The sequence below is a fragment of the Macaca thibetana genome, chromosome 3 (genome assembly GCF_024542745.1).
Source record: "Macaca thibetana thibetana isolate TM-01 chromosome 3, ASM2454274v1, whole genome shotgun sequence".
In the NCBI taxonomy this organism is placed as follows: Eukaryota; Metazoa; Chordata; class Mammalia; order Primates; family Cercopithecidae; genus Macaca; species Macaca thibetana.
This window is the reverse complement of record NC_065580.1, coordinates 144748581-144762314: the sequence shown is the minus strand read 5'-3', so window position 1 is coordinate 144762314 and position 13734 is coordinate 144748581. Positions and strand designations below refer to the sequence as shown.

Here is a 13734-nt window from a genome sequence, read left to right as displayed (position 1 = left end):
AGATTCCAGAACTCTCCCAGGGCCTCCCTTGTCGCCTCTAACCAGAGAAGGAAGCCCCTTGCAAATCGTCCTTATCTCTCCATCACTCTGCCAGCAGTCTTCACTGATGAATCTTTCCAAATCAATCCCAGTAGGCTGACAGACTGGATTCCAGAGATGGATCTGATCAGACCCTGGAGAAGGTCCATGGCCCCCTGTTGACGGCTGGCCAGGCCAGAGTGCAGGGCCTCCCCACCCAGATCCCTGAGTCCCATCCTCTATTCATGGACCCTCCCAGGGCCAGCCTAGGGTGCGGGGGCAGGGAGAATAAACATCCAAGTACAAAATCCTACTAATAACTCTTTAATTGCAGCCTGTGAGGACAACTGAGTCCAGGCCTCCCAAGCCCAGAGCACAGAGCCAAGCCCCAGGTGCTTGTCAGTTACATGCCCATCTCCCCGATCAGGCTATGACTATTTTGTTCACAATGTAGCAAGGCTCAAGATAATAGGAAACTTAAAAAACCACCCTTTCCTGATCCCAAACCCCATTCATTCTTAAAATCACCTCCTCTTCTGCAGAGAAGAGGCCAAACCCCTCCATCTTGACCCATAAGCAGAAACCAGCTCTTCCAGAGGACCCACCCCAGCAGATGGCTGTCAATGCTAGCTTGGATGGGATTCCTCCCAGGGGATCTTTCTCCGAGGGCCCCTCCAGCTCTGAGCTCTCTCCAGGGAACCTCCCTCGGCCTAGGAGGGGCTTTATAAGCCCTGGCAGCGCTCATCCACGTCCCCAGAGCCCAACGGTAATGTGCCTCTCCCTAGCTGTGTGACCCCAAGCAAGTGGCTCAACCACTCAGGACTTCCCGGTACAAAAATAAACAAATAAAGATGGGACTGATAAAGCTGGCAAGACCTAAGGTGCTGACAGTCAAGGAAGAGAGGGAGGTGCGTCAGAAGGGAAAATTTAGCACCTGCACCCCACAAAGAAAACCCGGGAGGGGGAGGGTGTGCTGGGCTGAGGAATGTGTAATCCGGCCCAGCCCCAAGCAGAGAGTGAATGGGAGCTGCTCCCACCTCGTGGCTAATGGGATTAGCACGGGCTTGGCTCTGGGCGTTGGCCTGGGGTCCGAGGTCTCCGTGCGGCCACTCGAAGTTGGGGAGGGGGGCAGCCAGAAGCAGCACCGGCCCCCCCTTTCCCTCCCGGGTGAGCACGGGGTTCAGGGGGCGGCAGCAGTCCTCCTGCTGTTTCCTCCCCGACCTCAGCCTCGGCGTGTAGAAGTCAGGCAGCTCCCAGTGAGCGCAGAAGGTGCGCAGAGGCAGAGCTCCGAGGCTACCTCCCGCTGGGCTTCCGAGGCTTGGCCTTCCCTCCACCTCAGCCTCACCATCCAGCAAATGGGCACTAGGCCGTCTGACTGCTGCGTCAGATTAGGCGCGGCCCTGGCACGGTGCACTCATGCATGAGTAGTAGCTGTTTTCACCGCTTCGCATTAGGGCACTTTGCCTTGCCAGGCCGGAGCCAGATCGCAGGCGGGGAGTGCGCGACGCCCGTTCCCAGCCTCGAAAAAGCCAAGCGCAGGCCCTGCCAGTCAGAGAGACACGGGCACCGATTGCCAGGCTTGGGGGGGCCCCCCCTGCCACCACTCCGGGCTGGACCAAATGACCCAAAAAGCACATGCACACACACATCACGGTGGACTTGTGGGGAGCGCAGAAGGGGACAGTTCAGATGGCCTCTGTACCCCAGGGCTGCCCCCCAATTTCTTACTCGGGGGTCCCCCGCGCCCCTCCCTCGCCACAACACACCACTCGGGAACAACCCCTTGCCCGGGTCGCAGACCCCGGGCGGAATGCGCCCCCAGCTCCGGAGGGGCACAAGCAGGTCCGAGGGCCAAGACCCGGTTCTAGCACCCCGGCCGGCGGGGATCTCCGAGCTCCCGGCCCCCGGGCGCCCGCCCCTCCCCCGCCCGGCGCCTCACAAAGGCCCTTTGTCCCGCCGAGCCCCCGGGACTCCAATTCCTGAAAAGTTCCAGGAGAAAAATCAAAGAGAGAGGCAAAATCGGCGAGTTCCGCCGAGCGGGCGAGGCAAGGCCGAGGCAGCAGCTCTGGGCCGGGGGTGTCTCCTGCAAGACCCCAAAGAAGAGGGGGACATCGGGGGCTACTCTGGAAAACGCAAAAATCCGAAACTGCAATTCGAAGAGAAGGTGGATTTTTTTTTTAAGTCGAGACTTGGGACACCAAGCGCAAAAGCCAGGGCAGCCCAAGGAGGAGGAACCGGGTGTCCTGGGGCGGCGGCCGGGCTGGTCTGGAGGTCCCCGAGCTCCTTCCCGCCTCGCTGGCTGCAGCGGCCGCGGACTGACCAGAGCGATAATCTCCCGCCCCGGCGAAGCGCCTGCCCGGACACCGTCCCCACCGTGCCTGGGCAGCCCCTCTTGGGAAATGGCGGAGGCCACGGGACCTTCTCGGCCACCTCCTCCCGCAGCAGGGTTTTCCCCTCCGCTGCCTGGGCCCTGCCCGACCCGCTCTCTTCTTTCCCTCTAGGTTCGGGACGGTGGTGGCCCCATTTCGGCGTCCCTGCCGCGCCTCCGCACTCTTTAGCGCCGGAGAACACTGGGTCCCCGAGGGCCCGGGTCGCCGCCCTCCTAACGGGGTGCTGGTTCCCAAGGCCGCCGTTCTCCCCGGGAAGAAAGGGGCATCCCGCCCGCCACGAGGCCAGGGTCCCAGGGCTGGGGTCACCGTACTCCCGCATCCCCCGGCGCTAGGTAACTGCCAGGGACCCGGCTCGGCGCGGGTGGTGGAGCTGGGAACAGAACCCAGGAGGGCCCACGGGCGCCAAAAGGGGCGTTTGCCAAGAAAAAGAATCGAGCTCGGGGAGCGGGTGTCTCGCGGGGTGCGGGGGCCGGTTTGTTCTTTTCTCGCCCAGATTTTTAAAACTCCAGCCCAGGCTTGTGCCGCCGGGGCCCCCGGGGATTGGAATCGCCCCCGGTGGCTCGGGCTACGGCACCCGCTTTCGGCTCACTAGGGCCGGACATGGTGAGGAAAAGGCAACCGAGCCTTTTCCACTGCCGGAGCCGCCGGACTGGCCTCGGCTCCAGGGCCAGGAGTTTCCCCGCCCTGGGGTCTGAGTCCGCCCGCACCCTCGTGGCCGGCCGAAGGAGAGTCGCCGAGCCCCGGCCGCGAGTGCACAGGAGGACCCCGCCGAGTGGATCTCCCGGGGAACACAGCAGGGGATGGGCAGGGCGTGGGGCACTTACCCGGGTGCGGATGGAGATTCAGGCCAGCCATGTACTTCCCAGGCGGCAGCGGGCCGGGCAAGCCCGAGGCGGGCAAGCGTCCGGCAGTGGCCGCGCCCACGCGGTGGCTATCCATGGCCAAGCCGGACAGCAGCGGCGGCGGGGGACCGTGCACGGACCGCTGGGGCCCGAAGTCTCGGCCATCCATCCTCCGCGGGAGTGCCGCGGCCAGCCCCCCACCCGGCCCGCAGGCCTAGCTCAGTGGGACCTAAAAGTCCGGCCTCGGCGTAGTCCCAGAGTCCTCGGGCGGCGGGGGCTCCGCGGCGTGCATGGCGGCGGCCAGCTGGGCTTGCGCTCGGCGGCGGGCCCGCGGCCCGGGGCGCACAGGCGGCCGGCGGTGGGGCCCCTCCGGGCGGCCAGGCGGAGCTGCGCGAGGCGGCGCACACGGCGTCTTGGCGGGGAGGAGACGGGCCGCGGAAGAAATATAAAGGGGGAAAGGAAAAAGGGAAAAAAAAATAAATAAGTTTCAGAAAGTCGCCTCGCCCTTCAGGATCGGGGGGTGCCGACCAAGTGGCCAGAAATGAAATCAGGAGTAGCCCCTTTTCAGTGAAAAGTAAAATCCATACTCCTTCCGCCGGCGGCTTCAGGCTCCCGGGACCTGGCTCGGAAAAGTGACCGGCGGCGGTGGCGCGCTGCGCCCCAGCCCAGACTCTGCCTCAGCGGCTGCCGGGTCCTCCCGAAACCGGGCAGGGCTCCTCGGCTGCGCCCGGACAGCGTAAATACAAACCTCTTAAGTGTATTTTATTCCTGGGCGTCAAATGCTCCGGGGTTTAAAACCGTGAAGCCTTGCCACAAGAGGTCCGAAGTGTCTCCCAAAACACTCTGGCACTATCTGATCCGCAAAGTTTAATATTTAACCTTTTGGAGACCTCGCCTCCCTTTTCCGAGTTTGGTTTTTCCTGAGCTCGCCTTGAACCGCCGACGGAATGGTGTTTTTCTGGGGGTGGGAGGAGGGAGGGTCCAAAGCGGGATTATTATTTTTAAAGAGGCTCGTGGTCCCCCCCCCCTTTCTCCCCCCGGGGGCACTACGAGTCCCAGAGCTCGAGTCCGAGGACCCGAGACGTGGCATTCTCGCCTAAGGACTGGAAAGAATCCTACAAAACAAGCTTTGGTTTCATTTTCCAACGCCCTGGCCTGAGATCCTGCAGCCCGAGGACGTGGCCTGGCGTGGGGGATTTGGGGGATGTCAAGAGGAGAAGGAAAGGGATCAAGGATCTCGCTTCTACTCCTAGCTTCCCCCCCACACACCCACCCCCCAAAATAACCTACAAAGAAAACCTTTGCAGCGCGGGCCGGCCAAGGGGCGCCTCCCCCACCGTTGGGTAAATCCCCCTGTAGTTCCAGTTTAAAGCTGTTTGTTTAAAAGATTTGTCGTTTGCGGATTCTCTTGGGGATCGGAGGGGGTCTTGGAGCCCACCCTTCCCTCGATCTGTCTGTCTGCAGCAGCTCACATTCCTGATTCTAGGAGGCCTGGGCGCTCTTAGAGCCGCCGATCACGCCAAAGCCACCGGCTCCCGGGTGCCCGCCCGGCGCCCTGCACTCCGCGCCCAGCCCCCTAGCAGGAGACCCCCTTGGCTGCAAAACCCCTGGCCAAACCCGCCGGCCTTCCTCTCCAGCCTCCCTCCCCAACTTTGCTAAGGGTGCCTATTTTAACTCGGTTTTGGTTACAAACACCCCCTCCCTCCCTCGCTCTCTCCCATCAGGCTCTGGTTACCAGATCCGCGTTTACTTTGGAAAAATCTAAGATCGCCACATCCGAGGATACATGTCTTAAGGAGGCGATGAGCTTCCCGTGATTTTTTTTTTTTTTTTTTTTTGGTAAGAGATTCTTTGGGTAGCTTTTTAAAAGCCAGTGCCTCGCAGTATGACCAGGCGCCCCAGTTCGGGGAAGTCGGGGTGAAGCCCCCAGGAACACCCTCGCACTGGCAAACAAGCTGCATCGGCCATCTGCGGGCTCCGCTGCGTTCTCCCTACTTTTCTCCCCCTCTTAAATGGAGTTAAAATGGCTGAATTCCGGCTTTTAATTAAAAACAGCCTATAATCGAAAATGTCTCGGCGTCCCAGGCTCCCCCGCCGCCTGCTGGGAACCAAGAGAGGAACCGCCGCCCCTCGGCCGGGCCAGGCGGGCCGGAGCGGGGCTGGGGGCTCCCGTGGGCGCCCGGGGCGCAGCAGCCCACCCCCACCCCTCCCAGGGCGCCCCCTCCCAGCCGGCCCTGGTCCCCGATTCTGTAATCGGGAGCCAGACAGTAGCGGGGATCCCCCCCGCGCACCCCGAGGGGCAGGCGTGGTTGAAGGGTCGAGCTGGAGAAGTTTGAAGACCATCGCGCCCGGCCGGGGGCCGGCAGGCTGACCGGCGGCGTACCTGGCGCGGCTGGGTTCACGGCTCCGGGCTCCGGCGACAACGACTCCGGTGGCGGCCCCGGCTCCCGGCGCAGCTAGGCGCCCGTGCTGCCTGCCATCCCGCGGCCGCCGCTCCCCTCCGCCACCCGCAGCCGCCTCACACTTTTTGCCCGCCTTTCCTTTTTTTGGTAGAAAACCGCTCCCCGGGCCGAGCGCTCGGCGCGCCAACTCCTCCGCCCTCCCGCGGCCCGGCTCCCGCAGCCCCCGGAAAAGCCAGCTTTCCTCCCGCCGAGCTCCCCGCTTTTTAATAAAATCCAGGTAGCGCCGGTTTAAAGAATCCCAAATCTCCATATACAGCCCGGGATTGGAAAAGGTACATTACACAACCCCCCTTTCAAGTTCCTCTCGCTGGATCTAAAAAAAAAAAAAAAAAAAAAAAAAAAAAAAAAAAAAAAAGGCAGCGGGGGGGGAGGTTGGAGGGGGTTGGGGGAGGGGAGCACTCTCCGGCAAAGAAACACGCATTGTTCCCGGGCGCCCGCCCCCCCTAGCCCGGCCCCCGGCCGCCGTGCATTGGCCGCGCGCGCCGCCAATCACGCGCATGTAAACACCTTGGCCCACAGCCATTCCTATAAAACCAATTACGGACCTAGGGGCTCCAGCAGTTTCCAGGCTCCCCTCGGCGGGGCTGAATGATCAAAACTGGTGGTGAGAATTTTTCCGGGCCGTTTCTAGGCAGCCCTCCCCCTCCACCAGCTCGGACCCCCCCTCCCTCCTTTCTCCTTCTCCTCCCTTTTCCTTCCCCCCTCCCCCAGCGTCTGGGCTGAGTGATCAAAATAGAGGAAGATGGTTGTCGCCGCAATCCAGGGCTTTGCAAGGCGCGGTTTAATGGGCCGCCTGTCAGCTTCCTGCTCGCAGGAGGAGGTGACAAGCCAAGCGAGCCGGGGAGGGCCTGGGGCCCGGCGGGCTGCACCCCGCGCCCCGGGCCCCGGGCCCCGACCTCCCCTGGGGTGCGCTTCTAGTACGCGCGGTGGAGACGCCGAAACAGACAAGGGCTGCTTTTTCCCTTGTTTTTTTTCTTCCTTTTAAAACAAAGCAGCGATTCATTCCCTCTCCCCCAGCAGCGCGGTCGGGTGGGATGGGCAGGCGAGAAGGCCGTTTTCCTAGCACTGGCCTGCGGGTCCCTCCCTGAAACGCGGTGTCAGATGGTTACTGATTAATATTTTGGAGAGGCCGCGGCGGCGGGCAGCGGGTGAGTCTCTAATCTTCTAAAAGGGGTTCCTATAGAAACGCGGATCGGGGCGCGCCCCCCGCTCGGCCCAGGCCGGGGCTGCGGCGCTTCGCACAGCGCGCCCCTCCCCAAAGTCCCTCTTTGCGTGGGCGCTCCCCTCTCCTTCCCCCCCCCCACAAAAAAATCAGAGCAGAAAAAAGGATTAGATCGGCTGAGCGCGAACTGAATCCCTCTCGATTCTGACATTTCAGCCTATTAGCATTTCTCCACGGAGCCTTCTGAAACCTATTAAAGTGTAATATTAAAAACCTCTTGGCTGGGGGCCTCTCTCGCCTTCCATCCGCCGCGCCCCCTCCAGGGAGGGCGAGACCGGGGAAAAAAAAATCTGTTGAGCTCAGAGGAAGTAGCCGCCAAGCCCAAAAAGTGCTTGGCTGGCCACGGCGGCCGTAGGGGGAAGGGAGCCCCAATCCCCCAGACTTTGTACTTTTATTTTGCTCTTTCAGCAAAATCCTTTCTGGGTTGAGTAGCCGTGAGCTGCCCGCGGCCGACCTACCTGACCGGGGGCGCAGGGAGTGCGGACCACGCCAGCAGAACTGTCCTGGGGGCCCCCGCACCCTCTCTGCAGCCCTGCAGGCCCCCGAGCCCGGCTAGGCATTACGTACCCTGGAAAGGAAGCTTGGAGGGGCAGAAATCCTTCCAATCCTGCCTCGAAGAGCAACTGCGGTGATAAGATTTTAATTAAAACAAGAGGAGCCCGCTCTTTCGCCCCGCGCTGCGGACTCAGCGTTTTCGCATTGCCCGTTCTGTTTTTTTAAATCAATTTTTAAGGCAACTTTTCGGGAGGGGGGAAAATGAGCGCGTTAGTGCCCATTCGTTCTATTTTCTTTTCTCCACTTTTAGAAAAAAAAAAAGGTGGGGGGAGGCTTCGAGAACGAACTGGGGGGTGTCTAATTTAATTCCAGGATAAATTTGAGGAAAAAAGTTCAGCCTCTTGAGGGCAGTTTCAAGTTGCCCTTCCCGGAGCTTCCTGCGTTGGTTTCTAGGCTGCCCTCTTTTGGAAGCTGTAGCTCCGCTGGGGAGGAAGGAGGAGTGAAAAGGAAAGAAAGGAACGAAAATAGCCGGAGCCGAGGGGAACAAGCCACGGTGTCCGCGTTTGGAGCTGGCCGTGCGGGTCTCAGTGGCGGCCTCGGCATTCGGGGCGGCGAGAGGCGCCCGGTGCATCCCCGGGACGGCCAGGAGCAAAGACGGAGAGGAGAGGGGGGTTAGAGAAAGGAGGTATTGTGTCTGTGTGCCTTAGGGGAGGAGGGGACTGCAGGAATCGAATAAACGCAGTCGAGCTGCGCGGGGCTGCTGGAAGCCCAGGCGGGGGAAGGGGGCCGTGTGTGGGGGCGCAGAGCGCCCTTGAGCCTTACGCAGAGGTCTTGTGTGTTCCTAGTTAAGCCCTCCCACGCCTGAGGCCCCATCGCTTCCTCTCCACTCTCTTTGCCCACCAATATTACAAGCCCAGACCCTAATTCTCCACCGCATTACCCCGCCCTGGATTTGGGGAATGTTTTTCTTTATTTTAATATAGCTCAAGGAAAAAATATGTATATCTTGAGAGAGTTGGGGTGGGGAAAACAAAGGGTTGCGGAGTAGAAAAAAACAAAGGCCCATTTTTATAAATGTTTAATGTTTTCACCCCCTGGATGCTCCGAGACGCCGTAATTGTAACGGCGGGGTACGTGTGCCATAAATCATTTAGTTGCTAATAAAAATTCTGCCTGTTTGCCCTGGATTTGCCAATGGCGTTTGCATTTTTCAAGTGTGCGCCTCGGCAGCGTGACGAACCCAGCCGGTATTTCATTAGGGCCGTGGTGCCTGGGCTTTGTGCGCCCAGCCCCCTCGCGCGGGCCCCTTCCATACCCGCCCCCAGCACCCATTCCACATTTGCGCGGCCCTGCAGCCACCGGAGCCCGGCCAGGGCGCAGGGCCTGGGGACGCGGTGGTGGTGGGGGCGGCCAGGATGCATCCTGCCCACGCTGGTTTTCCAGGGATGCCAAGTGCGTGGGGGCGCGGGCGGGCTACGCGGAGAGGCCGCCTGCCCAGGCCAATCTATACGCGCCCTGATCAACGCCTGCTCCCCAGCCCCGCGCCCTGGTGTCCCCGCAGTCGCTGAGTAAACAGCGACTGGGAGCCATCTTGGGGCGGAGGACAGATCCCAAGCGAAGTAGTGGGTGCAGCCCAGGTGCCTCCATTCGTAAAGGGGAGCCTCTAGGACATCCCTAACAAGGGTTCAGGGTCCAGGGAAACGCCCTCCCCAGTATGGTGGGCCACATTTAAATGTAAAAACCAGGCCTGGGTGCCACGGCCATAGGGCACAGGCCATAGGCCACCAGGTCCAGCCGCCATCTTACGCGCCCCACCCCCATTCCGTCCCTTCCCCTTCCCCCTCCCCGCCCCCTCACACTTTTGTTTACCCAGCGGGATAGGTGGCCAAAAACCCTGTGGACGCAGTTGGGGTGGGTGGGTGTGTGTGTGTGGGTGTGGGTGTGTGTGTGTGTTTTACTGACTGGGTGAAAAATCGACTTGGGGGAGCGGGGTGGGTCTTCCTTGTAGCCCCAAACCACCGCAGTTGCGGGAGAATCTGCCCTGGCTAGCTGAGGCCCGGCCCACCGTGCTTCTCCGCAGCCAGTCTGGGCCACCGGAGCCGAGGCCTTTCCTGTGTTCCTAGGCTACCGGCTCCGGCCTCTGCTCCCTGGACGCGTCCCGACTGACAAAATTCTCCCTCTTTGTTTTAAAACCAAAGGACAGGCCAACCTTGAGCCCGGCCGTCACCCCTGTCGCGCTTTTGTTGGCGCAGGCTCAGCCCCGACTGGTGAAGCTCCCGCGATCAGACGGCCTCCCTCAATTCGGCGTTGAACCCGGTTCTTCCCAAATTCTGGTGTTGCTGGCCGCTTGGACACGTTCTCCCCTTATCCTTCCCCCAGCGGGGGAAGAAAAAGCCAGCATCCTTTCCTTGGCGCGGCCACCCGAGCCACTTCACCCATCTCCCCAACCGCCTTTCCAGGCAGGGACCGAAGCCCCCCATTCTCCGCTGGCATCTCGGTGAAGGGCACCCCCTGAGGGATTGCCGGCTTCTACTGCCCGCTCAGAGGCCATGTGGCTGGGTGTCTTAAGCTCCGGTTTCCGCAGGTCCCGTGTCTGGCGGGCGCGGCTAAAACCCGGAGAGGCTGTGCCCGGGAAAGCCACGTTCGCCGTCCCCTCGCTGCGACAGACCCAGCCGCGATACAGCGCCAAGATACAGCGCCAAGTCGCGGCTGGGCCAACCCAGCCGGGAGCTGCCCGAACCTGCCTGGAAGACCAGGGACACGGCGCCATCGCCCCACACCCCACCGAGACCAGGGCGCAAGGCGGGCAGAATTGGGACTGAAGCGCCAGGCCCAGCCCCGATGGATTCCAGCTCCTCTCGGCCCCGCCTCCGGCCCCGGCCTCTTCCTCCAGCCAGGGTCGGGTCCTCCACTCCACTGTTTGGCTGGGAAAGGACGGAGACGCGGTCGGTGCGCAGGGGGCCGGCTGCGGCCATAAATCTCCGGGCGGGCCCTCCTTCCCGTCGCTCACGCGGGGGTGCTCCAGACTGGTCTCGCATCCCAGGCCACGCTGCACGCCCTGCTCACCCCATCACGGCCTGGGGACCCCAAGACTGCGCAGGGAACCACGCCAAGAGCTTCTCCGTTCACCAAAGAGAGGGAACGGCCTCGTCCCTCGGTGCCAGCACCATCCATCCCTGAGGGCGCTGGACCCTGAGGTGGCCCGAGCTTCACGGGATCACCGCCTTGGGGTAGGGGCGCCCGGGCCTGGCATTCCTCTTAGAAAGGCTCGGTGAGACTGGGATGGGCGTGCAGCTGTCCACTCGAGCCCAACTCCGGTGCCACCTGCACTACGGAGGGGCGACGCCAGGGTCAGGGTCGAAGCGGCTTCTCAGAATTTAGCTTGCCACTTCTCCGCGGACCCTGCCTTCATCCCGTGTCTCCTCAGAGCCCTCTGCGGGCGCATGATGAGCCTTTTTTTTTTTTTTTTTTTTTTTTTTTTTTTTTTTTTGGCATAGGAGGACCAAGGCGGGGGGGTGACTGTGGGCACCATGCGCGGAGGCGGGGGTTCATCTGGTTCCCACCGTCGGTGCTGCCGGATGCCCCAGGTTTTTCTCAACCGGGGTCCCGGCTTGGAGCCCTCGTTGGCTGCGTGCTTTGGCACAACCATGGGGAAAGCGGTAATTGGTCTCGCCCTTGTGGCTGCCTGGTGGAAGCGGCGGTTTTGACACACGGAACAGTCGTGGGGAGCAGATCCAGAGAGGGTGCATTTGCAATAATAACGCTTAATTTATCTCTGCCAGAGGGGCGGGAACAGGCCTTCGCGCTGGTGTCTTACATCAGCCAAGCAAACCATGCACGCGATCGGAGCCAACTACCTCCAGCGGGGTTTTGCTCCGGACTTAAGGTGCGCGGAAACCGAAGCATTCAGCCCTTCCTGGGTGCCTCCCGAAAACCTCACCATGCCAGTAACACGACTGCGAACGGCGGTGGCCCATGCCGGGGGCTTGGGATGGGAGGGTTTGGAAACCTCGCTCCAAGGACGCCCTCATCCAAGGAGCTTCGGCTCCTTCCTAGAATTTCTAGAAGCACTTTTGGAGGGACCGAGGGCTTCCGGCCGGGCCCAGAGGAATTTGAGCGCTTGCCAGGGCAGGCGGGAGCGCAGCCTGGGAGTGGAGAGGCTGCTGGGCCACATTCCGGCCGAGCTTCCCCCGCTAGGCCCCAGCCCCGCCGCGGCGCCGTAGGAAGCACCTCTGAAAACAAAGCGCTGTGGTTTCAGCCCAAGGTTAAAGTCCACCGCGAGCGTGTTTTTTCCCCCCTCCGGAATCTAAGAGCGATAGCATTTCTCCAAATAAGCCGCCAATAAATCAGCTCCCGGGGGCGCCTGCTGAAGAGCTTTGGTGACCTTGGGGGATGGTTTTTCTGCCTGACCCGTCGGAGCACAGGCTTGGGGGAGGGGGGCGCAGTGTCAGCCCTACCCCCTCCAGAGAGACGCAGAAGAGGGAATGGCCAAGGGCATTCGTGGGTGATCACAGCAGTACGTGTGTACCCAGAGGGGATGGGAGAGACTTGGAATGGGGGAAAGGAACAACTGTGGTTATCCGGGGGCCTGTAGTTACGCGATCAGGAGGCGTTTGTGATTGCGAGGAGTGCTGCTTGCTGTCGGTTCAACAATTGCACGGAGCGCCTGCGGTGTCCGCACAGTTCTAGGCATGGGGAAAGCGCCACTGGGGACAGACACAGCCGCTTTGGGGCCCCGTGTCTTTGTCTGCCTGGGACTGGATGTGTTTGTGGCGGTGTGACTAATGGGATTTATGGATGTCAGTGCCAGGGTGACTGATGAAGGGCTTGGCAGCACGTGTGTTTGGGGAGAGGCGCTGCACCTAGGTGGGGAGTGGGTGCCCCGGGAGAGGACTGTTCCTTCTCTTAGAGGTTCCTTCCCTTACCCCCTCCCTGCCGGCTCCCCGCTTTGTTTAGGCCTCTGATCCCCTCCCAGGCAGGCCTGTGCAAGCTGAGAGTTCTGCAGCAAATTCCACTGCCAGCCTGGCCCTCAGAGGCACCTCTGCACGCCCCACCTCTCCTAGCTCCACCTCCTTAGCACACGCCTTGCGTCCCAAATCCAGGCTGTCCCACCCCCTTCCCACGCAGAGCCTTCCCAGTTTCCTCTTTTCCTGTCTGAATTCCTCGTGGTGCGCTCTGAGCCCTGCTTCAGGCAGGCTTTGACAACCCTATTATTGGGGCACCGGCATACCCATTTAACAGATGAGAAAGTTGAGGGCAGAAAGGAGACGTGACAAGCCCATGCAGCCAGGAAGTAGCAGGCACCCTGAACTAAACCAGGCAGCTTGCTGGGGACCCCAGTGTGGAAGCCCTGTGCCCCTGGGAGCCCCAGCCTGGCTGAGACTCACTTAGAGAAGGTAGAGGCGGCCGGGCGCGGTCGCTCATGCTTGTAATCCCAGCACTTTGGGAGGCTGAGGCAGGTGGATCACCTGAGGTCGGGAGTTCAAGACCAGCCTGACCAACATGGAGAAACCCCGTCTCTACTAAAAATACAAAATTAGCCAGGGTGGTGGCACATGCCTGTAATCCCAGCTACTCGGGAGGCTGAGGCAGGAGAATCGCTTGAACCCAGGAGGCAGAGGTTGCGGTGAGCCGAGATCGCGCCATTGCACTCCAGCCTGGGCAAAAAGAGCAAAACTCTGTCTCAAAAAAAAAAAAAAAAAGGTAGAGGCAAGGCCACTCCCATGACACGTGACACACTCCGCCACCCATGTACTGTGCTAACCATCAGTCCTCCCTGCCACTTGGTAGAGGCTGTCTCCTTCCCTGGCCTGGCATGGTGAAGAAGGGGGGCAGTGAAGGTCAGAGGAGCAGTATGAGACCCTGGTTTGGCCTGGGGCGCAGTAGGGGGATGAGGTCAAAGTAACCCAGGGGTCACCTTGGAGATCAGGAGAGCCGTGGCTGGAGAGCAGGAGCTCCTGTGTAATTCCACAGAACCTAGCGAAGACTGAGGTTCAGGGCAAACCTGGAGAATCCATATCCCCTGTCCCTTGGGATCATCTTTTTTTTTTTTTTTTTTTTTTTTTTGGAGAGATGGGGTCTCGCTATGTTACCCCAGCTGGTCTTGAAGTCCTGGCTTCAAGCAATCCTCCCACCTCAGCCTCCCAAAGTGCGGGGATTACAGACCCAAACCACCAAGCTTGGCCTCCCTTGGGGTCTCTTCTTTTTTTCTTTTTGAGACAGGGACTTGCTCTGTCGCCCAGGCTGTAGTGCAGCAGTGCAACCACAGCTCGCTGCAGCCTCAGCCTTTCCAGCTCAAAAAATTC

General features: G+C 60.9%; 1 protein-coding gene, 1 long non-coding RNA gene and 1 pseudogene across 6 annotated transcripts in view; 1 reads left to right on the top strand and 2 right to left on the bottom strand.

The window, feature by feature from the left end:
- The window catches only part of TNRC18 (trinucleotide repeat containing 18), a 123367-nt gene extending 117346 nt beyond the window's left edge, over positions 1-6021 (bottom strand). For 2 of the 4 annotated variants that reach the window (XM_050783932.1, XM_050783933.1), the window contains exon 1: positions 3233-3984. In XM_050783932.1, coding sequence (XP_050639889.1) covers positions 3233-3419 — 187 coding nt within the window. In that variant the 5' untranslated portion in view covers positions 3420-3984. The other 2 variants (XM_050783935.1, XM_050783936.1) reach the window with 2 other exon arrangements.
- Positions 6022-6234: 213 nt separating this feature from the next.
- LOC126950550 (uncharacterized) lies at positions 6235-8616 on the top strand. The gene is made up of 2 exons (XR_007724214.1): positions 6235-6860; positions 7343-8616. It is a non-coding gene; the product is annotated as an uncharacterized LOC126950550 (long non-coding RNA).
- A 693-nt stretch (positions 8617-9309) lies between these two features.
- Positions 9310-11795, bottom strand: LOC126950519 (uncharacterized; annotated as a pseudogene). The gene has a single exon (XR_007724186.1). The product of XR_007724186.1 is annotated as an uncharacterized LOC126950519 (transcript).
- Positions 11796-13734: the final 1939 nt, after the last annotated feature.